This window comes from Vitis riparia, chromosome 7 (genome assembly GCF_004353265.1).
Source record: "Vitis riparia cultivar Riparia Gloire de Montpellier isolate 1030 chromosome 7, EGFV_Vit.rip_1.0, whole genome shotgun sequence".
In the NCBI taxonomy this organism is placed as follows: domain Eukaryota; kingdom Viridiplantae; phylum Streptophyta; class Magnoliopsida; order Vitales; family Vitaceae; genus Vitis; species Vitis riparia.
Window position 1 is genome coordinate 7387810 of NC_048437.1, and position 23606 is coordinate 7411415.

Sequence of the window (23606 nt, forward strand, 5' to 3'; positions counted from 1 at the left end):
CTCATGCATTCCAACGGGACTCTACCTCATTCGGTAAGACCGGGATCATGTGACACGTGTATAAAGTTACCGCAGTTGCGCTCAACCCACACTCCACGCATTCGCACAGTCTCCCTCACTCACTCGCCTACAAAAACAGCCTCTTCTACTTCTCCTTCTCTCACGGCTTCAGCGGTAAGGATCGACAGGGGTGTTTAGTGTTTACTGTATTTTTGAGCTTTAGGGGGAGAAAGCATGTCATCGGCGGTGAAGTTGCCATCTCAGGAAAGTCACGACGAGAGCAACGAATGGCTGGATTCGTTTCAGAAACCCGATCCTACGGCTGCGAATCTGTCACTTCCGACGGAGACTTTTCTCAAGGCCGCCATGTCTCTCAAGGACCAGGTAAGGCTAAAGTGGAGTGAAGTGTAGTGTTGCGGGGTGGGTGGGTGCAGGTTAACCGAAGGAAATGGTGTCATTGTTATGCCTGTGGCGTTTAGGTGGTAGAGGCGACGTGGAAAAGAGGTGGCGAAGGATGGAGAAAAGGCATAGACCCGACCGTACACACCGGCTTGCTGGGGACAGCGTTCGCCTGCTTGAGGTCGTACGAGTCAACCGGCAGGCAGCAAGACCTGCTATTGTGCGCTGAGATTGTTGACTCGTGTGCCATGACCTCACGTGAGTTCACAAGGTCAGTGCTTTTAACCCTTTTGTCATTCCATGTTGAAGGGTGAAGCAAAAGACATATTACCTAACAACACAATATGTAGAAATGATCCAGGCCGTTGATTTTGGAGATTATTGGAGTGATGGTGACGAATTAGAAATTTGGGGATACTGAGACAGTGAGATTGTGTGACACATGAAGTGCCTACTTCATATATTTGCCTTTATTCGTGGAGTGACACGTGGCATAATAGGCTCCTCTTAATCGCCTAGTCTGAAAATTGAAAATATATAATGGATTAGGGCGACATTTTAATTTTAATTTTTGTCAGATTCTTTTCTCCACTTGACAACTTTAGATGTGTCAGGTGTGAGGACCACAAAATTAGCCTTTTATTTAGGACCACAAGATCATTTAAAATAAAAATTTCCATTCCGCTGGTGTCTATTGAAAAAGTCCTTCAAAGATAAACTATTCCAAAGGAAATTCCCTGTTATTTAAGTAATTTTCAGTAGTTTTTGTTATTGTTATCCAGGATAGAATCTAGGTAGACATCTAGTACATGATATACAGTGGTGAGCTGAAGTGACTTGTATTTTGTCTTGAGAAGGCAGTAAGCAGGATGTCGTTTTCTTGAATGATTCAGGCATGTGACGTTTTTATGCGGTAGCGGAGGAGTTTATGCGCTTGGGGCTGTGGTTGCTGACCATATTGGGGACTATCAAAGGCGGGACATGTATTTGGATCTCTTCCTTGAGGTACTAATATTATTATTGCCTAAATCTTATCTCATTGATTCGCTGTCACCAACCAAAAATGTAGCACAATAAAATGAAAATGGGAAGGTTTCCACCAAAAGATGCCCCACAAGGCCAAGGTTTTCCATGTGAATATGGCCATGACTCATGGGCTTTTCCAGGGCTGGCCACTCCATATAATTTTCATATTTCTTTTAGGAGAGAGGCTTTAATGCGCAACAAAGAATTTAGAGGCAAATAATAAATCATTTGGATGAGGAAAGAGTGAACAACAGAACAGCCCACGATTAATGGCCTTAATTCTTGGCCACAAACTCCACGTGAGGAGAAAAGCTTTGTAGCTTCACTTTAGCATGCTGCTGCTTTTCAAAACAACAGACTAATAGTGTAGATACATGATGTATTTATCTTGGCTTGGAGTTCTTGTTCATGGCTCAATATCGATTTTAGACTTTTAGTGGCTTGCGAAATGGATACATGACCACCTCTTGTGAAAAAGGTGTTGTTTGAATTTTAAATGGGGAACCAAGTTGTTGCTTTTGAGACGTCCTAACCCCTTATCTTCTTTTGTGGAAAGAGCTGTCCCTATCCCTTTGGGATAACGTGGATACAGCTAAGCAGCTGGGTATTGGAAGTTTCTAGTGTTCATCCAGTATCCAACCTGAGGCAGGAAGGAGATATAGTTTTCTGTTTAACAACTAATTAAACATCTCCAGTGCTCAAAGACATTAAGAAGCAGAGGTATACTAGGTTGTTGGCAAGTACAAATGCAAAAATTTTCTCACCATGAGTTTGGGAAAGTCTCACGTATTGACATAGGTTGGGGACCCGAGTCATGCCCCAACATAACTGTTAGTAGATTCTCCATCGTGAGGGCGCTTATGACCTGGAAATGGGACATGATGGTGTTATGTAGCTAGGAATTGCCATTTATCAGTTTAGCCACTTCTCTGCTGCAATTCATCCAAAGCAAGGCATGTGATTGTTCTTAATTCTCTGTTGCTTTTATGACTCACAACATTGTATTGTTAGCCTTGCAAGTTTTTATCCCAAATTGGATATTTGGAAGCTTAGGCTCTCAATTTTTATTGGATTTAAGTTGAATTGGCAATCTGGGCATAGAATAATCCCATTCTCTCTGTAATCATTTGTTTCCTTATGTAAGTTCCGGTCTTCATTTTTTTGAGGGAAAAAAATCAAGGGAAGTTGGCTTGCTGTTTTGATCTATCAGTGTGTGCTGACCAAAAAATGCATGTATTATTATCATGTTGCAAGAGCAAGATCAGTTTTGGCCTCTTTAATTTCATCAGCTAATGAAATTAGAATTTATATAAAAGCACTCTACCGTATCAATTTGTACTATTAGTTTTGCTTTTAGACAATTGTTGGTAGTTTCAAAAAAGAAAGGAACTTATCTAATGCCTATCTAATTGATCATGTAAAGGTGGCGCAAGAGAGAGCCCTCCCTGTTGGTCCTGAGGAAGGTGGTTTTGGAATGTCATATGATCTTCTTTATGGGCGAGCTGGGTTTTTGTGGGCAGCTTTGTTTATAAACAAGCATCTCGGGGAGCAGACATTGCCCAATGACCTTATCATGCCTGTTGTCAATGCTGTGTTAGCCGGGGGCAGGGCGGGTGCATCTGCTAATACAACATGCCCACTTATGTACAGATGGCATGGGACAAGGTATTGGGGTGCAGCACATGGCCTAGCTGGAATCTTGCAGGTGCTCCTTCACTTCCCTCTATCTGAAGAGGACAGTGAGGATGTTAAGGGGACGTTAAGATATATGAGGAGTAATAGGTTTCCTCACAGTGGAAATTACCCCTCATTTGAAGGGAACCCAAGGGACAAACTGGTGCAGTGGTCTCACGGTGCAACTGGTGTGGCCATCACTCTGTGTAAAGCATCCCAGGTTAGTACCTCCAGATAATCAAGCTTAGGAAATGGTATTCACAGCCCAGGGGAAGCAACTAAATGGGTATTACATTGTGACATACATATATGCAGGAATGTTATAAGGATCCATCCTTGATACGAATTTCTCAAAAATTTAGAATTGTTTCCGCATGCCCTTTTTGTTAGCTTTGTGAATGTTTTCTTTGGGTTCATGTAAAAACATTAGTACATTGTATCTGATCAGTTCTACCTTATTAACCCAAAATCAAGAGGCTTGGAACTCCCATCCTCATGCATTGCTTTAAAACCTAGTACACAGCAGATGTATTTGCAGGCAAGAATAATTGGTGAAGGCTTTGATCACCTCCTTCACATAGATTTGACTTGTGGAGAAAACTACAGCAGGGATGTCCATCCCCGATGTAATCAATGAAAGTGAAATTTTGTTCTTTGTTTTGCAGGTGTTTTCAAGGGACAGGGAGTTCCGAGATGCAGCCATAGAGGCAGGGGAAGTTGTGTGGAAGAATGGACTGGTGAAGAAGGTGGGACTTTCGGATGGTGTGGCTGGGAATGCTTACGCTTTCCTGTCCCTTTATCGTCTAACAGGGGAGCCTGTATATGAAGAAAGAGCAAAGGCATTTGCAAGTTTCTTGTATCATAATGCAGGGAAGCTTGTGACTGTTGGACATGCTGGTACCACTGAACATGCATACTCCCTTTTCCAAGGCCTTGCTGGAACGGCTTGCCTCTTGTTCGATCTGCTTAGCCCAGAAAATTCCAGATTCCCAGGGTATGAACTTTAGGCCAAAAAATGAAATGAGGGAAGTTGATCTGAAGTCTCCTTTATACTAGAAATACAACCTAACATGTACGTATATGTGCTCTTTAGAGAAGTGCTGTGATATCAAGCAGGAAAGGAATATGAAGAGGTGCCATCATCTGGTTCCCATCTTGATTTTCCTTGCCAGATGTTGAGTAACATATCACTTGTTACTATCACAAAATGTGTATCTGAGTTTGACTATATTCTAATCCTTGCATATCTTGGTGTTCGAAGATTATGGATCCCTGGGAATAAATGTTCATACCTCGTACCCAACAGTGAAAATAATCATTTATGAAACGACTAGCTTCAACCCTGAAACTTGGGTAGAATGGGCAGTCCAAATGCCCAATGGTGGAGAACAGGAACCCTGAAAATGTCCGAAATTTAGGCTTGAAGGCTTGAAATGGGCAGGAGATGGAGGTTGACAAGAGGAACCTAACATAATTCCTTTGGCAGTAAACTGTTTATGCTAATTTGGCGGGTGCTTTTGTTAATTCATAAGAAGTAGCGTAGCCTTTTATTATTTATATTCCACGCCATGATCTTGAAAATGAGCTACTGACCCAAATCAACATGTTGGAGCTGTAGAGGCCACTCAACCAGTCAACCCACAACTCGGCCTAACCCATGCTCGAAAGTTGAAACTAAACTCATTTTACATTTGCCAACTGAAATGTGTTAGTGAGGTTGCCATTCTGCAGACCAAAACAGACCTTTGGAGTGGAATGATTAATGCTCTCTTCCCTTCCTTGCAAGGAATACCTTCATCTTTCCTCGCAGAAGGTAGGTCCATGGATGTAAAAAGGAAGGGTGGTGAGCATTTTGGCATTATTAGATTTGGCCCGGCTGTATGTTTGCAGGATAAGCACATCTGTACAAACAATCTTGAATATCTGGCATACCAAATTGATTCAATTAGACCCATCAAATCACGTAACTGTTATATTAATCAAAGATGACACGATACGATTTGGTGGGGGCAGGGTCAAGAGTCCAGACATTGTGGAGTGTTTGCAGTGTCAGCATGTTTCTAATACTTAAGAGCGCAGAAACCTAATGATCATCCCCACCACCCATTAAGAAAGAAGAAGTCAAAAGCACAACATTGGGCTCCCATTTGAAGTACGGAACTACTTTATGATTAATATTAATTCTTGTGAGGGAATCGATTCTCCTCTGAAAAGATCATTCACTGTTCTTAAGGTGACGTTAATTTAAATCGAGGGTGAAAATGAATGAAAATGAGCGTCCAATGACTAATTTCGAGTCAACTCCGAATTATACCAGGAAAATCACAAGGACAAAAGTGCTTTAAATGCTTGAAGCACCGCTGTTTCGTCGGTAAGTGTCGATTCCTTCCTACGAAAGAAACCTCAACCACTGGGGCCTACCTCCTTCAAATTGCCCACAGCGGCCAGCTCTCACTCCCCACTTCCTCCGCCCCCTTTTCCACCGTCCACGTCATTTCCTCCTCCTCCTTCCGTCACCTAATCCTCATGTCCTCGGAAATTGTTCATTTTTTGAACGGCACGACCGCCGCCCCTACTCCCTCGACTACCTACACCATGTACTCGCTGCACTGCCGCCACGTGAGGGGTTGTTCGGTAACTCAGCAGCACCAAACTGTCTGAACAGGTTACCTAAAAAGCCCCCGGTGGACACGCTGGGGTTAGGTACAGAGAGTGAACATGTCCTGAACACAAGTGTGTTGGGTGGTGGGGGCATGGAGTCGATCACAACTTGCAAAAATATGAGGCCGCCGGCATTGCGCCACGTGTAATTTCAGGTGTCGTTGTCCCTCTCTTGTACTGTTGCAGAACATGCCACTGTTTTCAAGGACTTTGGATGGTCCATTATGCGATTAAATTATAAGGCCCTTTTGTTTTTTTGTTATTCTTAAAAAAAGATTTTTTCAGCTTTTTTCGTTTTCGTTTTCTTCAAAACCATGGAGATGCTTAACGCAGAGATGTAGAGAGACAGAAAGTAGGGGGGGAAGTATTGTGTGTATTTGACTGTTCAATTGAGATTGGTGAAGCTATCAGCTAACCAGCAATGGAGCGTTATGAGATTTTGAAAGATATAGGGTCTGGAAACTTTGGTGTGGCCAAGCTTGTGAGGGATAAGTGGAGTGGTGAGCTCTATGCTGTCAAGTATATTGAGAGGGGGCAAAAGGTCTTGTTTTCATCTTCCTTTCTCAGCTCTCTTTGATTCTTTCTTCCCCCCCTCTTGTGTCTTATCTAAGTGTTATTCACTCTTCATGATTTTAACTGGGTGTTGCTTGGTTCTTCGTATTGTCATCTGGCTTCTGTGTTTTCTACCTGGGTTTTGCTTGCTGGGATTGATTAGCCCTTTTTTTTTTTTTGCTGTTGCAGATTGATGAGCATGTACAGAGGGAGATTATGAATCACAGGTCCTTGAAGCATCCCAATATAGTTAGATTTAAGGAGGTATATAGCTGATTCTTTTTCCAGTTTTGATGGCCATTTTTGTTCTTTGGTTTTCTTCTTGACTAAGGGAATTATGTTGTGTTTTTTTTCCGGGTATGTTATTTCCCCAACTAAAAGGAAACTTCGGAAGGCCAAGGTGTTAGTGTTATATATAAACTATGCTTGTATTGTTCCACTCGCTTTCAGGTTCCTGCTCTGCTCCGTTGCTCCTCCTATCTGTTATTTAGTATGTATTTGGGACTGGTTCAAGCATTGAAACCGTCTCATCTAGACAACCAGTTTGTCCCTTGATAGACAAAAATGTCCTCCATAAGTCCGTAAAAATCACGCATTTCTTTTTACAAAAAATATATGTAACATTTATGTGTTGATTTCTAATAGCAATCTGCACTTTCAGAAAGAATTACTTCTTATAAAGCTTTGGTTCTGTGCTCTTTTTAAGATGAGTAAGGACTGTCAAGTGTCAAGAACTAGTATCTAATTCTCATTGTTTATGCAATGTATCATTCTCCACTTTGACCCCTAAGAATACAAGGGAAATATTATAATTTGGGATCTCAAGCAAACAATTCTAACTCCAAATGGTTTAAAATTTCTCATTTTCCATTCCCTTCTCTTGTGTCTTTCCAGAACTAACGGGGTAAAATCAAACATTGTCCTTTACACAATCACATAGTATGATTGGGAAGCTAAAAAATTTAGGTGGATCAAATTGTGATCATCAAAGTACAACTCGAACACACTTTGATCTTGCAGGCTAGTAGAAAGTAGTATTAGATCCCTCCTTAAATGATTGGAGTTGGATTCCTCTGCTTATGGTGCTTATCAGTTCTTGCTTCTTCTGCTGCAGGTTAGTTTATTAGAATTCTAAACAGAGGGGATGTTTTCTGTGTAGGTCCTGCTAACACCAACCCATCTGGCTATAGTCATGGAATATGCTGCTGGAGGAGAGCTTTTTGAGAGAATATGTAATGCCGGTAGATTCAGCGAGGATGAGGTGTGTTAGAACAGATAAATGATGATAAAAATCTTGCTCCAACTGTGTGTGTGTATATATATATATATATACATATATGCATTTATATATGTCTTTATAGTTTCTTTGTGTATGGAGGGGGTTAAATTTTTGTTTGAAAGCAAACTCTATAATTGTATAGAAGAAGATTGTCCCCATAACACATTTCCATTTTTCTGCAAAAAATGTCGTTCCTGAGTGATGTAGGGATCATTTGATTTGTTCAAGAATTTTTGCTAATATATTCTGTTTTTTTTTGCTTTCATTTTTCTTTTCTGTGCATTTCTATCAGGCTAGGTATTTTTTTCAACAGCTGATATCAGGAGTCAGTTACTGCCACTCCATGGTACTAATTCCCGATTCATCTAAGTTGTATGATAGTTCATTTCTTTGTGAATAAATTTTATCCATGCTTTTCTTTCTGAAAACAAATATTCTTTTGGCCCAGCAAATTTGCCACCGAGATCTAAAGCTGGAAAATACACTCTTAGATGGAAGCCCAGCACCACGTCTCAAAATTTGCGACTTTGGCTATTCCAAGGCAAGGGACCATCTGCTTATTTGGAAACCAATGCCATCCTGCTTAAACTGGTCACTGACTGTTCATCTTGTTTTGCAGTCATCTGTGTTGCACTCCCAACCAAAATCTACTGTGGGAACACCAGCCTACATTGCTCCAGAGGTATTATCAAGGAAAGAATACGATGGAAAGGTAATATTTGTTTCATTTTTTCTCAAAATGGAAAAGAAAGAGAACAAAAAAAACTTTGGGGCTTAGTTTTGATGTCTAAAATAAACTGTCAATGTTTTTATCTCTTCCACCATTACAGATTGCAGATGTTTGGTCTTGTGGGGTTACCTTATATGTGATGCTTGTTGGTGCTTATCCATTTGAAGATCCTGATGATCCAAGAAATTTCAGGAAAACAATTGCGGTTAGTTATATATGGTACTGGTTTTAAATTACCTAATAGTTTTCTGCTTCATTTGTGGTTTCTGAGCAGTTGAGATGTTGATTGTTTGTGGCAGCGAATACTTAGTGTTCACTACTCTATTCCAGACTATGTCCGAGTTTCAATGGAGTGTAAACATCTTCTATCTCGAATATTTGTGGCAAACCCTGAAAAGGTGATAAACTAGTGAATCTTCCTTGAACTTGTCAGTCTTATTCAAAAAAATTTCTAGTCTTTATTTGTGACGTATTTTCTATGTAGAGAATAACCATTCCAGAAATCCAAAATCATCCATGGTTCATAAGGAACTTGCCCATAGAATTCATGCAAGGAGGAGAAGCTAGCGCCCAAACTGATTATGTAAATGACCCATCCCAAAGTATTGATGATATAGTAAAGATAATACAGGAGGCGCGTATTGAGGGGCCTAAAGTTGGTGGGCTTTTTTTTGGGGCCAGCATGGATTTGGATGACTTGGACGAAGATGCTGATCTAGATGATATAGAGACGAGCGGTGATTTTGTTTGTGCATTGTGAGTGCAAGTTCATATCATGCAAGCCAATCCCCCTACGGAAAAGGCAGTTGTGGATAAGGTCTTCTTTTCATGATTGGGGGAATCAAATGATCCTGTTCAAAGGGTGGTGCCTAGAATGTAGTTTGGATGGAAGCTGGTCAGTTTAGTCTGTGTGTGAAGGGGCATTGGGATTATATATGCTCTTCTTCTTTCTGTTCTTGTGATTGTAAAATTAGTAGTTATGTACTTCTTCCTCTTATCAAGCTCTCCTAACCATAGTCTTCTGCCTCGTTTTCTTCTGAAGGTGGGGCAATATACTACAAATAGAATGATGTGGGGTGCTGTATGCTTGTTTATAACACCATGGATTGGACAAACCTCTCTGGTCTCATGTCATGTCATTCATTAGATGAATTAACTAAGTAGGATAAAGAAACTGGGTGTGATTCTATCGGTTAGGAATGCAACAATGCTACCATGGAAAAATGATGGTTAGAAATGACCTAAAGCCGAGTCTTAGGATAGACGAGGCCCAAGATGGGTGTGTTATGTGGGATGAGAAAAAGACATAAAATCATTTAAAACTTTCAAATGTTATCCATTAGAAGACTCTCCTAGGTGTGCGGTAGATTGGGAGACGACCATATAATATCAATTGGTTCAAAAGTCTCAATTGAAAAACATATCCTTCTCGAGATTCATGGCTAAATTAATTATTGGTCTTATCTTAACGCCATTTTATATAGTTCTTGTCAATGTATTCTAGATCCTCAAGTTGGACCGTATCCTTCGTGATGGAGATTTCAATGGTAGATGATCTAAAATTCAATCACACTTGTGGTTAACAGCAAATTTCTCATTAAACAATTAGTGCTTATGGAATCCATCCAAGGAGGACAAAAAAAACATAAGAACCTCAAAATCTACTGTTCAAGGGCCATGGATAATGATATGGACTTGAATGGTACCTAAGCTTCAATCAATGAACATGCTGCATGTAAGTCAGCATGTATAACACTTGGTACGAGAGTATCATATTCCCTGTTTAATCTATGAAAACGACTATCAAAATAGAAGACTTTTATTGCATGATTTATATTATGAGTCAATATCCTAAGAACTTAATATGTTTATTTTATTAATTTATTTATTTTGTTAATTTATTAAATTATAACGTGTAAGTATGTAAGAGAAAATATCAACGCACATGATATATATTATGAACCGCAAATTCACAAATTAAATCTAAAATAAAATCGGATCGGCACAATATTTGAGTATAAGTAAAAGGTTAAATTTATGAAATTTGGTTATTTGATATTTAATATTCGAATAAAAATAAAAATAAATACCTTTATCAATAATTTTGATAATTTTTTATTTGATAAAAAAAAAATATGAGAAGAAGTGCTTACTAAATGATTAATCATAAATCACTTTAATGATTTTATATTTTTACTTAACATAATGTAAGTAAGAAAATACCCGTAAAGTGAATTTAAATTATTTGATTTTGATATTTATTTAAATCATTGTTAGATGGATCCTAAGTTGAATTTATGAAAATCTCATTTAAATTAACCATGATTAAAAAAATTTGTGAGAGGTGAGAGAGATATATTAAAAAGGGATAATTGTGTGTTTGAACCTAACTGAGTCCAAAAATTAAGATTTGACCCATAAAAGTTATATAATTGATGGAAATTATATAAAATGTGAAGAAACCAATATACCCTTCAAAATCATTTTAAGTATTTTCTATCACAATGTTTGATAAACTTTTTTTATCTTAGTTTTTTTAAATATATCATTTTAAAAAAATAATTTTGACATTTTTAGTTATTTTTTACATACATAATTTTAAAAATATATATTTTCCAAAATGTTTGATTTTTAAATAATTATAATAATAATAATTTATTTTTATTTTTTTGGAAAATGGTGTATTTTTTTCCAAATCACTATATTAAATTAAATTTTATTGAGGTTTACAAAAGGAATAAAATTTAAATAAATTTTTTTTTTCATAGTCAATAATGTTATTTTTGAAAAGATAAAAAATTCATATCCTTCTTCTCAATTTTCACACTTCCTTAGATTTTGAGCTTAAATGATAAACTTATATAAATCAAAACTTAATTTTTGAGCTCAATTAAGTCCAAAATACAATTATCCCTATTAAAAACGATGCAAGCTGTTTCTATGTAAAGCAAGATTACGAGATGAAATGACAAAGTGGAACATAATTGATTGTATGGTAGAGATTAAAGTCGTGAAAACACTTATTTCTTATATCAAAACATTAAGAGTTCTTTAGTAACTTTAGAATGCGTTTTTAATATTTATAAAATTATTATTGAATACATTGTAATGGTATATAATATTTGCTAACTTAAAAAAAATGAAAACAAAAAAGAAATTTACCGATATATCGCCACGTGTACGGTACCCACAAAACTCCTAGGACGAGTACCCAGTCCTCTACAATACACCCCGGACTCGTATAAAAAAAAGGCCAAAACCCTAGTTCCGCGCGAGAAACCCTAGGGTGCTACCGTTTCTTGAACCCTCGGCATCTTCACTGCCTCCTCTGTCGATCGAAGATGAAGGTTTGATGAATCATACCTTCTGTCATTATGAAAACCTACCTCTTATCTTTTATAATTAATTAATTATTTATCTGTGCTTTTTCTGGGCTTGCAGTTCAATATTGCGAATCCTACGACAGGGTGTCAGAAAAAGCTCGAAATCGACGACGACCAGAAACTGTAAGAAATTTCTTTGAATTTGATTTTATTCAGGTGTTGGCATTAAATATATTTTCGTGTTATTATCTCTTGTTTAAAATTTGTAATGTACGTTATTATCTTTGAATGAGAACAAATTTTCCAGAACTGTAGATCCAGTGAGTAGAAAATTTGTAATGTACGCTATGTGTGATCCGATTCTTTCGTTTTGAGACTATAATTTTGAAACTATCATTTAATGGGACTGAATCTGCTTGATTTTTGCCTGCCACTTGTTAAAAGTTTAGTAGCCCCATCTCCAATTACTTGTTAAATTTTAGAAAGTCTTGCTTCTGGAGCTTGTCGTGTGACATTACGGAAACACATACCCTTTTTAGGGTAAATTATAGAAAATTAATCTCCAAGTTCTAAGAAGTCAGCCACATTTGTACTTCTTTTTAAGGAAACATTGTCTGATAAAGTGGATTATAATATTGTGCACCTGATGAAGTGTTGCTCTATAGTGTTGATGTTGTTTGATTTCCTCTGTGCTTTTATAAAATTTGAATTACAATTCACTTCTATTTTACTGTTTTAGCTATATGTCTCCTAAAATCTTTATAGAATCCGGAGACTGGAGCAGTTATTTCGAAGTATGGAGCAGAAATCTGCATTTTTGTTTATGGCAATTAGTGCTTAGTTGGTTGTAGTGTTCCTTTTTTTTTGGTTTTCTTTTTATGAATGACAGTGTTTGGGATGATGTAAATTCATATTTTCTATCTGTATATTGATTAATGGAATTTTTTTGGGTGGTAAATTAGAAATAAGGAAAATGATCCAAATGTGTTAAAGTAACCTCAATTCAGATTTTTTATTCATAATGGGAAATGGGAAATTTTTTCTTAGATAAGTGGGGAGTTCTTTTCTATTTTCTACTGTTTGGTTGTTAGGAAAATGTAGGAAGAGGGAAAAAAAATTATGCATTTGAACTTAGTGGACGTGGATCTTTTTCTTCCAAGTAGGCGACTTAACAATTAGATTGGAAAACAATGAGTGTGTCTGGGAACTAGTCTTGAATTTTTTTTTTCTGTTTTTCAGAACAGAAATCATTTTTCTAACTAAAAAACTTGTTTGTCAATTTTTTATTAAAAATAGTTTTTTGAGAATTTGTTATGAAAGCAAGTTGCTTTTTAGAACAATTTTGAAATGTTTTCAGGAGCTTTTTGTTGTTTATATTGAGAAATAATTGAAAACGTGGAGAATAATTTGAAAACTTTTGTGCATAGTGTAGACTCTCCATTTTGTCCTCTTAGCACATACTATCATTTGGTTGTTTTCCCTCATCCCTGTTCCTTTGTTATACATTTAGTGTCTTTTTTTGAGTTTTTTTTATTAAGTCTCTATCAGTGGTCCACTGTAATTCACTTGATCACTGTCTTTGTACTTCTTTTGGAGACATTTTGGAGGGTTTTTAGGGATCCCTAGTGTGATTGCCTAGTAACCTTTGATTTTAGTTTAGAATTTTGTTTTATTTTTGTTGATTTTTAGTGCATTTAGGTTTTACTTTGTTTTTCTATTGCATGATTTTTAGGTTAGATGGGCTTTGACTTGTTGTTTGATTTTTTTTAGTGTGTGATTGATTTTGATTTTGAGTGCACAATTGATTTTTGATATTTTAGTGCATGCCCGATTTTTAGTGTGATTGATTTTGATTTTAAGTGCATGATTGGTCCTTTGATTTTTTATTTTTTATTTTTGCATGTGATTGTCTTTGATTTTTTATTTTTGTATGTGGATGATTTTTTATTTTTGTGTGAGATTGATACTTTGATTTTTTTTTATTTCTTTGCATGTGATTGATTTAATTTTTGAATTGCATATGATTATTTTTTATTTTTTATTTTTTATTTTTTATTTTTTATTTTTTTGTAATTTTGCATGTGGTTGACTTTGATTTTTATTTTTTATTTTGCATGAAATTGATATTTTGATTTTTTTTATTAGCATGAGATTGACTTTAATTTATTTTTTTAGTTTTTTATTTTTTAATCTGTGATTTGCATTTTTATCATTAGTGTATGAATCCTTTTTTTTAATGAGAGATCATGTGAGCATGAGCAGGTGAGAGTTTGGGATTCACTTAAAAGAAAATTCTAGGATTGGTCTCTTGCATGTGGGATTTTTCTAAAAGGGGCATTTTTGAGAAAAGGGAGAGGTCTTCATGTTTTTGGTGAGGGGAAGAATTCTCTTGAAGGATTTAAAATTTTTGAAGTAAGATTGAGGGGGGAAAATTAGAAGATTCTAGAGAAGAATATAAAAAGGAGAAATGAAATTTGGAGTGGGGACTTTTGGGACTTTTTGGAGGTGAGAACTTTGAGAGAAAAGTTTTGAGGAAGAATCTTTGTAGAACATAGAGAGAAGAAAATTTGGGAGGGAACCTTGGGAGAGCTATTATGTTCATGGACTTGACCACTTTGAGAGAAGAGGATTGAAGTTATGGAGTAGGGGTAGTCGTGAGATTGTGCAATTGAAAAAAAAGGTTAGTGAATTCTTTCGTTTCTTGTTGAAATTTTTAAATCAATAGAATGTAAATATATGGGTTGTTGTGTGAGAGTTTTTAATGACATATTTGCTTTTGATTTTTTTAAGTTAATGAAATGAATGCATGGCCGGTTATGGAATGGTGAGTTAGCGGTTCTTGTTTGAATTTTTGAATCAAATGAATGGATTGAATATATAGCTAACCATGAATGTTTGATGTTAGCAGCATGTTGTTTTTGAATTAAAAAATTCAAAGTGAGATTGAGAATATGTAGTCGGCCATGGATGTTTGATGTTAGTGGCTTGTTTTTGTTGGATTAAAAATTAAAATGGCATGTGAGATAATATGACCATAGCGTTAATGACTTGTATCGTTGTGAATTTAAAATCAAAGTGGATGTGGCCGGTCATAGATAGTAAGTAACTTTTGTGTTATTGAACTTAAGATCAAACAAATGAAAATTAAAATCAATATAGCGGTATAATGGCTATGTTAGTGATCTTTGTCACTTTAAATTTTAAAAATCAATAAACAAAGGCTAATAACATCATCCATTGCATGATTCTCATATGCATTTGATTAATTTTAAAATTCAAAGTCATAAAGATCACTAACATAACTATTACACAACTACATTAATTTTAATTTTCATTTGTTTGATTTTAAATTCACAACAATACAAGTCATTAACACTATGGCCGTATTATCTCACATACAACTTTAATTATTAATTCAATAAAAACAAGTCACTAACATCAAACATCCATGGTTGACTATGTATTCTCAATCTCACTTTGAATTTTTTAATTCAAAAACATGCCACATCAGGCATCCATGGTTGGCTATGTATTCAATCCATTCATTTGATTTAAAAATTCAAACAAGAACCATCCAATCACCATTTCATAATTGGCCATGCATTCATTTCATTAATTTAAAAAAATCATAAACAAAGATGCCATTTAAAACTCTCACACAGCAGACCATACATTTACATTCGATTGATTTAAAAATTTCAACAACAAACGAAAGCATTTACTAACCTTTTTTCCCATTGCACAACCTCACACGGTTGCACCTTCTCCATAGCTTTAATCCTCTTCTCTCAAAGTGGCTGGATCCGTGAACATAATAGCCCTCTTGAGGTTCCCTCTCAAATTTTCTTCTCTCAATGTTCTCCAAAGATTCTTCCTCAAAACTTCTCTCAAAGTCCTCCCAAAATTTTTCTTATTTTTACCCATAAAGTATCATCTTGTACTTTACAGAGGATCAGCTTTTCTTATTTTTGAGTGTTGTCATGCAGGCGAGCATTTTATGACAAGAGGATCTCACAGGAGGTCAGTGGAGATGCTCTGGGTGAGGTATGATTTTGTTACTATTCTTCTTAGGATAACTTGCACTTTGTTAGGAATGATTTATTGATGTATCTTAAGCGTGTTTGACAGGAGTTCAAGGGTTATGTATTCAAAATAATGGGAGGCTGTGACAAGCAAGGTTTTCCAATGAAGCAGGGAGTACTGACCCCAGGCCGAGTCCAACTTCTGCTTCACAGAGGTTGGTAGACTGGTCTACTACTTTGTGCATATTTAGATGTGAAACAATTAAATGCAGTTTTTATATATTGTTTTGGAGTTTATTTGGGTATTTTCTCCTGTTAGCATTGTGGTTAATTTCTCTCATTCTGCATTTGCTCGATGCTTGATGAAACTAATACGAATTGGCATTTTGCTTGAACAGGCACCCCTTGCTTCCGTGGATATGGAAGACGTAATGGAGAGCGAAGGAGGAAGGCTGTTCGTGGATGCATTGTTAGCCAGGACCTCTCAGTTTTGAACTTGGTTATCGTGAAGAAGGGCGAGGGTGAACTTCCCGGACTGACTGATGTTGAGAAGCCAAGAATGAGAGGTCCAAAGAGGGCCTCAAAGATTCGAAAGCTTTTTAACCTCTCGAAGGAGGATGATGTTCGGAAGTATGTGAACACTTATCGCCGAACTTTTACTACTAAATCTGGTTGGTGTTCTAATCTCTTTTTTGATGGGAAATATGATTTGTTTACTGACATTATTTACTAAAGATGTATGATTGGTCTTATCTGTGTGCCTGGCAGGTAAGAAGTGCAGTAAAGCTCCCAAAATACAGAGGCTGGTGACTCCCTTGACTTTGCAAAGGAAGCGGGCAAGGATTGGAGAGAAGAAAAAGAGAATTGCAAAAGCCAAGTCAGAGGCAGCTGAGTACCAAAAGCTTCTTGCAACCAGGTTGAAGGAGCAGCGTGAAAGACGTAGTGAGAGTTTAGCAAAGAAGAGATCCCGACTATCTGCTGCCTCAAAGCCATCTATTGTAGCTTAGATGTTGGGGTATACTTGGTAAATGTCATTGCTGGATATCACAGTGAAGGTAATTTTGACTAATATTTCAAGTGCCCAATTGGAGTAATGCATGTTATAACATTGTGCTTCTTGAGGATTTGAGATTTTGTTTTCTGCCTTTTTTTACACTGGGATATGGATTAGTTTCTTCACTTGATATCTTCAGTTTAAATTATCAATAGAGATGTATGGCTGGATTTTTTTCCCCTTCTATCTCATTTGGAACTGACCTGAGTTTTCATGACTTCTGTCTTTGTTCAACATCTAAGTAACTTACAACTAGTTATAGCGGGTTGAAGTTGTCAATTCTGCCCCTGTTGTATGCGTTAATGATCTTAGGTTACGTTTTTGGTAACAAAGTAGGAATTACTTCTCTCTATTCACTTTAAGATCTTTTTCCTGTGGATTTGTAGCATTCATATTTGGCATTAGTGTTCAACCATATGGGCATGCTTCTTTACTAGGTGTTGACTATAGGTTTTGGATTGGTAATGTTAGTTATGCTATTCTTCTCACCAATTTTACCTTTTTTTTTACCACCTACTTTACATTGAATGCATATGCTATTGGCTTTCTGACGTATCTAATCTTCACTTTTATGCTATGTAAGCATGTGGTAAAGATGATGGGGAAAATAGTATTACTAGCTTTATATTTATAGGTTTTGAAAAATTTCTTGGAAATAATTGTTGCTTTTAGGGGTTCAAGTTCCAGGAATGGCTGGATATGCGTCAAAAAGGAAGGACCGTGGAGACAAAAGACTCTGGAGATAGTGACGGTAGGTATCGAATTGATTGTCGGTAGCAATGGCACGGAATATGGGGGTGATTGGCTGGTTGGTTGGTGGGCGGGTTCCTTCTCTATAAGGTTCTATAAGGTTCTTTAGTTGGCCTGAATCATTATGGTTCATTAGTTGATTAGATCTAGCAGCCTTGTTTTACGATCTGGGCAATTAGATGTGGGAATGCCAAAAACTTCAAACTCAATGGTAGTTTTATATATTTAGAAATATCATTTTGTCACCCGCGTTAGCAGGTAAAATCAAACAGATAACATCTAGATATAACATCATCTTATAACACAATCTCTACCTGTGATTTCTAATTTTTCTGGAACAATGGCTTTGATGTTTGCCGGTGGGATACATTCATCAAGCAAAGTGCAAATTGGCAAAAAGGAATCTCCTTATGCAAACACATACTCAACAAATTTTCCTCAGTGTTTATCTAATTACTTGTTGATAAAAACTAAAAATCCATTTAAGTCGAAAGTGGGGCTGGTAGAAACGATTGCCTTCCGCCCTTTTTGAGTCGGTGACTTTGCACCTATTCTCAAGAGGCAACGGTAGCGGTGGATGAATGCACCCAGTATCGCCGAAACACGACAAAGTAGTTCACGTTAGTGCTTGTAGAATGAAAGCATCTGCATAATCACTTTTGACTTTCCAAAGGGATTAAAGATTACGCCAACAATTTGAACCGATGCGTTTTATTAGATGCTTACCCAAGTTGTCCTTTCAAATAGTTTACTGTTGATCCTGGTTGCAGTTATTCTTCTTTCAAAGTAAGAAAAGGACGATGTTAAATCCAACTTTTTAATTTTAGAAAATTTTCCCCTTCTCTTTGTTGCTTTATTTGTATGGCACAGGGAAGATCAGGGTTTTTTTTTTCTCGAATAAGCAAATTAGAATTTGGGTAAGCTGCATCAATCGGTTTTCCAAACAAAATTTTACTGAACATATATACACATTCTAAAGAATAGAATCAGTCCTATCTCCATGGGACGATAGAGTATAACCAATCCTTTTCGGGGTAGTTTTATTGAATCAGTGGACCACTTAAGGAAAATCAAGTGGGTGCGTGTGAAGACAGTCATTTTAAAAAATAAAGCCAACTTTAACATTAGGTTATTGTACTCCCGACAAAATAAATAAAAATCACCAAAATAAAATGACATAGTCAAAACACTGCATAGAGCTTCACTACTCATTTACCTTCTGATTGGTTGTCAAAAAAAACTGATCCAAACTAAGGCAAACCAAGATTTTATGGATTGAGAAACCCCTCCTCTTTAGAAAAAAAAAAAAAAAAATTGTTTAAAAAATTTAAGTTTGAGAAACCATTGACTAAGTAAGTAAAAGTTGATCTTAGCCGACATGTTCTCTTCAGTAAGTTTTGATGATAGTAAAATATGATTAAGTGGATTAATAAATTTAAATTAAATAAAGTTTCAAGTTTTAATGGGAAAACAAAAAGAAAGCTTAAGTTTACTTAAAAGAGGTTGAAAAAGCTTGAAGATTTCCATATTTGAAGAGTAAACAAGTTTAGGATAAATTTGTAAGATGAATCTTTCAAGTACACTTAGAATTATAGGTTTTTTTTTTTCATGTAGTCATTCCTAAGTTTTCATAAAAATGAGCTTAACCATTTATAAATTGTTTGAAATTGAGTTAATCTTCAAAAACTTTAGGCAAAACTATTTCAAATTGACATACAAAGGTTTATAAATAAGTTATAAAAAGCTTTAGATCAAAAAATGGAAGCTTTTGCGGCAAGGCCCTCCCAAAACTACTTCAACTAGTTGGAAATCAATTCAATTGGTTGGTCTTTCTCAATTGAGGATTGGTTAAGGCAACAAAATGCTTTCTTTCTCTTCTAGGACCTTTGTATTCTCGATGGAAGCATTGCCTTTCTCGGTTGAGCACCAATTGAGGTCAATTAAGGGTTAATCAAAGCCTAGAAAAGACCAACGATTATTGCAATTTATTAAATATCCAACGATTACTCAACTAGTTAAATCAAAGCTCGACTGGTCGAGACTTATTTATGTAAAAAAAGATGTTCGAGGTTGGTTTCCTATAGAGTTCATGTTCATTCATTTACAAGAGAACAACTGCATTGAATTGTTTATCTACTATTGTCTCTCTTTCAAAGCTCTCAAACCCAAGTGCACTGAATTCTTCACTTGCAAATCTTTTAGTGCACCTATTTGTTTTCATCCCAACTTTCATCATATTGAGTCATTATTGAGTTAGGTTGAGCGTGATTAAACATATCCTATTTGTGAAAGATTGAATGTTTAGAGTTTTAAGTTAGTATTGAGCTTGAAGGGATTTGTAGAACCCATTGGAGTGATTGAATCTAATTGTACAAGTTGCAGGTTTGGTTTGAAGCATTAGTTTGTAGAGCTCTCACTTGAAATTGAGATTGAAGAAAGTGGACATCAGCAAGCTGAACTATCATAAGATGAATTTGCAATGCTTTTTCCCTCTCTATTTACATTTATTACATCAATTGTTGGTTAATTTAAATAGTTTTCAAAAAAGTTCTTATTCACCCAATTCCCACCCTCCTCGATTGGGCACTTTCCCAATTTAGTCTTGTTTTACAAATGAGAAAGATAAGAATTACAAATAATAAAAAAAAGAAATAAATTTAAAACTTTATGAGCATAATTCTAATATAATTGAGATTGTGTTTGAAGGTATTTACTTGCAAAAATACTTACACTAAAGGTGTTTTCTAAAAGAAAAACACTTACCAAGTTTTTTTCATGAAATGTTATTAGTAATTTTTTAACTTTTTAAATTTCATCATTCTATTTTTCATTAAAAATTCTTGTTATATTTGATGTGTTTTCTAAAAGTATTATTAAATAAACTCGTAGGTGTATTTAGTTGTATTCTATTCAAAGTGTTTTAATTAAAAATATTATAAGCGATTTTTTATTTTTATTTTATAGAAGTATTTTCTAAATTTTATTAATATCTAAGAGTACACTTGATAATGATTTTAGAAAATGTTTAATAATTCAAACACTTGAATGATAAAAACTTTTAATTATTAAAAATATTATAAACACTTTTTAAAATAGTTCCAAATTATTTTTTAAAAAACATCGGGTTTTTTCCTTTTCCATCAAGTGGTGCCCCTTAAATAACAAATATAACAGATAAGTTCAGTAGGATTTGGTTCTCATCCTTCATTGTTTTCAAATTGGAGACGGAATAGTGTGTATCACAAGCCGATGTAAACATCAAACGAAAACCGAACCAATTAGGTCCGCCTGTCGGTTCATGAGCTTCTACGAAGAACAGTCGCAAGAGGTATAAATCCTGAAAATTAGCATTTGCCTTTTGTACTTTTTAAAGCGGAAAATTACTGCCTTTGTCTGGAGGGAGGCGGTGGACCATGATGAAGCATGCTTTCCTTGTCATGGGCCACCATCATTTATTTAGCATTGTTGTACCCTCTCTCTCGTTTTCAAATGTCAAAAGAGACGATCAGCTTTCCCCTTTGAATCATTAGAAATTCGTGCAGCATCCAACTTGCTCCCCATGATCCCCCCCACCCCGCCTTTGAAAGCATGCCACCATATGCAATGCAACTATCCTGTATACTTATATTATAAGGGGTTGTGCATTGCCCCACTTCGGCAGTAGGACAAATGTCCTCTTCTCCCCTCCGGGCTCAATCCTCACATCTCACATCTCACAACCTACACACCCCTAACATGCATTATATGGCTGTTCCTGTTTCCATGAAAATATATGTTTTTACACACTTTTTTCTTTATCAGTGGACTGTTATTCTAGAAAGGAAAACACTCTAGGGGCATGAATTGCGGGGTAGGCCTTGAAGATGAATGGAGGGAAGAAAACAATGGAATCATTCGAGAATATAATGCAATAGAGATTACCTTATATCCAAATCATATAGAAAAGTGACAGCAGCCTCCTCACTGATTAATCTATGGCTCGCATACAATCATTTTTCAGGCATTTAGAGCATGGGAAATCTCTAATCTTATTGTGTCAACTTATCTAAGTTCTCTAATGCCACTACCCACTAGTAAACTACTTTTTATTCCACTTAAGATTCCAGGAGTGTGTCGACCGACCGGCTGTTAACCATTCTACAGTTTCTTCTGATCTCTCCTGGCCGCCCAGACTGCAAGTCTCCCATCTTTATCATCGCCTTGGCAAAATCCTTGAAAAATTTAATTTGGTCATTACTATAAACCTGCACAAATTTTCTGGTCCGCGGATAGGTGAATAGTGTCTCATCTGAATTCAAGAACCCTCTCCCTGAAACCAAGTCCTTGAAGTATTGGTTATCAAATATTTCGGGTGTTGCATCGAGGTCTCCTGTCACGTTCTGGTCTACGTTGAGCGGGCAAAGCTTGTTCAGCCTGTTTCTATACTTCGGTTCGATGGCAGGGTCAGGGCGGCCCGTACCTGATTGGTTATAGAGTCGAAACATGATGGAAAAGCACCTGCCCTGTCCGATGGAGTGTGAACCAGAAAGGGCTACAAGATCCTTGACAGATAGATGGAATTGGTTGAAGAGATCTACGAGGAAACTGGCGTTCGATCTTGGGCTTGGCATGATGTTGTTCGAGTCTTCTTGGCTCGCCGTTAAGCTGTCTTTTCTTCCTAGCTTCACTTCCCAGTCGGGTCCTCCGCTCTGTTTACAACAAAATCATTTTATGAGATTGCTTATAATAACTTCAGGTCAATTGCCAAAGGCTTAATAGAAATTATAGCCTATATATCATTTTGCAAAACGGGTTTTCCCTCATTCTAACCCAGTACCTGCTCACCTGCTCCTGTCTAGTACCCTTCACAGACATGAAAAAGGTTAGCAATTACCATGACCGAAGGCATGGATTGGTACTTGGGGGCTTTGAAAGTAAGGACCTTTTTGGGAATACATCTTATGCCCATGTCTCAGTTCCTAGAGCTTCAATTAATTCACTCTGCCCCATGGCAAGTTCTTGTATAAAGGAGATGAAAATAGCAGGATTAAGTCAAGAGGTTTACCAGTGCCACCGCATCTCTAGAGGCCATGATTATGATATCTGCGCAAGAAACCGTCTCTGGACATGACTTCTCCAATGCTTCCTTCACTTGGTCGATAACTTCGAAGGATCTTAACGAGTTTATATTCGATAAAGCCAGCTTTTCCCCTAACATGTTTGGTGTATCATCTAGTAACAAAGAAGCATCACACCCCTGAAAAGATCAGCAAAATCACCCATAGCGGGTTAGAAGATTTGAGAAAAGAAAAATTAAGTTCTGGTTTGTAGAATTACATTAACAAAGCAGTCATGGAATTGTAGTCGCATGACCGATGCCCCACTCCTAGGTTCTTTAATCATGGCCTTCTTCATCGCTTCCCTCACTATTAACTCCGCTTCGGGGCAAGATTCAGAGTAGAACCCAGGCCGGAGATGGGCTGCAGTGGCGGCTGCTATGTGGAGGATGCAGAGAAGAACGAGAAGAGACATTTTCTGGGTACTAGTAATGGATATGAAATGGTCTAATGCAGCGTGCTCGATGGGGTTTTTTTTTATCTGGTTTTGGATATATGTAAGGGAAGGGCAGAGGAAGAGAATCGTTTTTTTTCCATGGGTGTCAGCAAATTACAGGGTTTTGTTGGGGCATTTGGAGGCAACAGACGCCAATTGGCTCCAAGTGTGAGTGATTTAGTAAGGTATAGGTCATGTCTGTGGAGTTTGTTAGTGATGATCCACTGCGCCAACCTTTGCGACACCCACGATGCTCTGAAATCATTTCCTCATATCACCCGCTGTTGCTCTCCCTATATTTTCAATCCATCGGTCCCACTATCCCTACATGAATTAGGATCTCAGCGTGGATAACACCCCCCATCTGCGTGAGTAGGTTCTAAGGGATAAGGAGGCATAATGAAAAGGAGTTTAAAAGATAAAGATAAGAAGATGCCCATGTTTCTACTTTCTCTTAATTTTGAAATATTGAATGTTCCCTAGTTAGCGGGTTTCACATATGATGTACATTTTTTGTTTTTTCCTCCACTCAATTGTCCCAACTTTGATGTTAAAATGGTAACATGGTGATAAGGTTTTACGCGAGATGGGGTCAAATACTAAT

The 23606-nt window shown here is 36.7% G+C and overlaps 4 protein-coding genes across 8 annotated transcripts; 3 read left to right on the forward strand and 1 right to left on the reverse strand.

Moving 5' to 3' along the window:
* The first annotated feature begins 78 nt into the window (after positions 1 to 78).
* Positions 79 to 4397, forward strand: LOC117917946 (lanC-like protein GCL1). The gene is made up of 5 exons (XM_034834427.1): positions 79 to 384; positions 480 to 670; positions 1293 to 1404; positions 2849 to 3319; positions 3765 to 4397. Exons 1-5 carry the CDS (start codon positions 235 to 237, stop codon positions 4104 to 4106), a joined length of 1266 nt encoding a protein of 421 aa, XP_034690318.1. The 5' UTR covers positions 79 to 234; the 3' UTR covers positions 4107 to 4397.
* A 1069-nt stretch (positions 4398 to 5466) lies between these two features.
* Positions 5467 to 9436, forward strand: LOC117917947 (serine/threonine-protein kinase SAPK2-like). 3 transcript variants are annotated; one of them, XM_034834429.1, is made up of 10 exons: positions 5516 to 6301; positions 6502 to 6576; positions 6694 to 6762; positions 7472 to 7573; positions 7884 to 7937; positions 8040 to 8132; positions 8211 to 8303; positions 8422 to 8526; positions 8621 to 8719; positions 8806 to 9436. In XM_034834429.1, the coding sequence occupies exons 1-10, from the start codon at positions 6182 to 6184 to the stop codon at positions 9079 to 9081; spliced, it is 1086 nt and encodes a 361-aa protein (XP_034690320.1). In that variant the 5' UTR covers positions 5516 to 6181; the 3' UTR covers positions 9082 to 9436. The 3 variants fall into 3 exon arrangements, with proteins under 3 accessions (XP_034690319.1, XP_034690320.1, XP_034690321.1); XM_034834430.1 differs by lacking the exon at positions 6694 to 6762 and having other exon boundaries at positions 5545 to 6301; XM_034834428.1 differs by lacking the exon at positions 6694 to 6762 and having other exon boundaries at positions 5467 to 6301; positions 8040 to 8303.
* A 2122-nt stretch (positions 9437 to 11558) lies between these two features.
* Positions 11559 to 17715, forward strand: LOC117919270 (40S ribosomal protein S6). Of its 3 annotated transcripts, none has more exons than XM_034836408.1 (7): positions 11559 to 11668; positions 11763 to 11827; positions 15631 to 15688; positions 15773 to 15881; positions 16065 to 16337; positions 16435 to 16721; positions 17393 to 17715. In XM_034836408.1, exons 1-6 carry the CDS (start codon positions 11663 to 11665, stop codon positions 16671 to 16673), a joined length of 750 nt encoding a protein of 249 aa, XP_034692299.1. In that variant the 5' UTR covers positions 11559 to 11662; the 3' UTR covers positions 16674 to 16721; positions 17393 to 17715. The 3 variants fall into 3 exon arrangements, with proteins under 3 accessions (XP_034692299.1, XP_034692301.1, XP_034692298.1); XM_034836410.1 differs by having other exon boundaries at positions 17402 to 17715; XM_034836407.1 differs by lacking the exon at positions 17393 to 17715 and having other exon boundaries at positions 16435 to 16906.
* A 3645-nt stretch (positions 17716 to 21360) lies between these two features.
* LOC117917260 (peroxidase 17) lies at positions 21361 to 23268 on the reverse strand. The gene is made up of 3 exons (XM_034833469.1): positions 22787 to 23268; positions 22515 to 22706; positions 21361 to 22158 (listed from the first exon to the last, which is right to left on the reverse strand). The coding sequence occupies exons 1-3, from the start codon at positions 22979 to 22981 to the stop codon at positions 21565 to 21567; spliced, it is 981 nt and encodes a 326-aa protein (XP_034689360.1). The 5' UTR covers positions 22982 to 23268; the 3' UTR covers positions 21361 to 21564.
* Positions 23269 to 23606: the final 338 nt, after the last annotated feature.

Excerpts from the sequence above, each read along its gene's own strand:
- LOC117917947 (XM_034834428.1), top strand. The coding sequence starts at position 6,182 with ATGGAGCGTTATGAGATTTTGAAAGATATAGGGTCTGGAAACTTTGGT. Across the intron at positions 6,302-6,501 it reads ATATTGAGAGGGGGCAAAAG|ATTGATGAGCATGTACAGAG; the intron begins GTCTTGTTTTCA and ends TTGCTGTTGCAG. Across the intron at positions 6,577-7,471 it reads ATATAGTTAGATTTAAGGAG|GTCCTGCTAACACCAACCCA; the intron begins GTATATAGCTGA and ends TTTTCTGTGTAG.
- LOC117917260 (XM_034833469.1), bottom strand. The coding sequence starts at position 22,981 with ATGTCTCTTCTCGTTCTTCTCTGCATCCTCCACATAGCAGCCGCCACT. Across the intron at positions 22,707-22,786 it reads TCCATGACTGCTTTGTTAAT|GGGTGTGATGCTTCTTTGTT; the intron begins GTAATTCTACAA and ends TGATCTTTTCAG. Across the intron at positions 22,159-22,514 it reads CTAGAGATGCGGTGGCACTG|AGCGGAGGACCCGACTGGGA; the intron begins GTAAACCTCTTG and ends TGTTGTAAACAG.
- LOC117917946 (XM_034834427.1), top strand. The coding sequence starts at position 235 with ATGTCATCGGCGGTGAAGTTGCCATCTCAGGAAAGTCACGACGAGAGC. Across the intron at positions 1,405-2,848 it reads ATTTGGATCTCTTCCTTGAG|GTGGCGCAAGAGAGAGCCCT; the intron begins GTACTAATATTA and ends GATCATGTAAAG. Across the intron at positions 3,320-3,764 it reads CTCTGTGTAAAGCATCCCAG|GTGTTTTCAAGGGACAGGGA; the intron begins GTTAGTACCTCC and ends TTTGTTTTGCAG.
- LOC117919270 (XM_034836408.1), top strand. Across the intron at positions 11,828-15,630 it reads ATCGACGACGACCAGAAACT|GCGAGCATTTTATGACAAGA; the intron begins GTAAGAAATTTC and ends GTTGTCATGCAG. Across the intron at positions 16,338-16,434 it reads AACTTTTACTACTAAATCTG|GTAAGAAGTGCAGTAAAGCT; the intron begins GTTGGTGTTCTA and ends TGTGCCTGGCAG.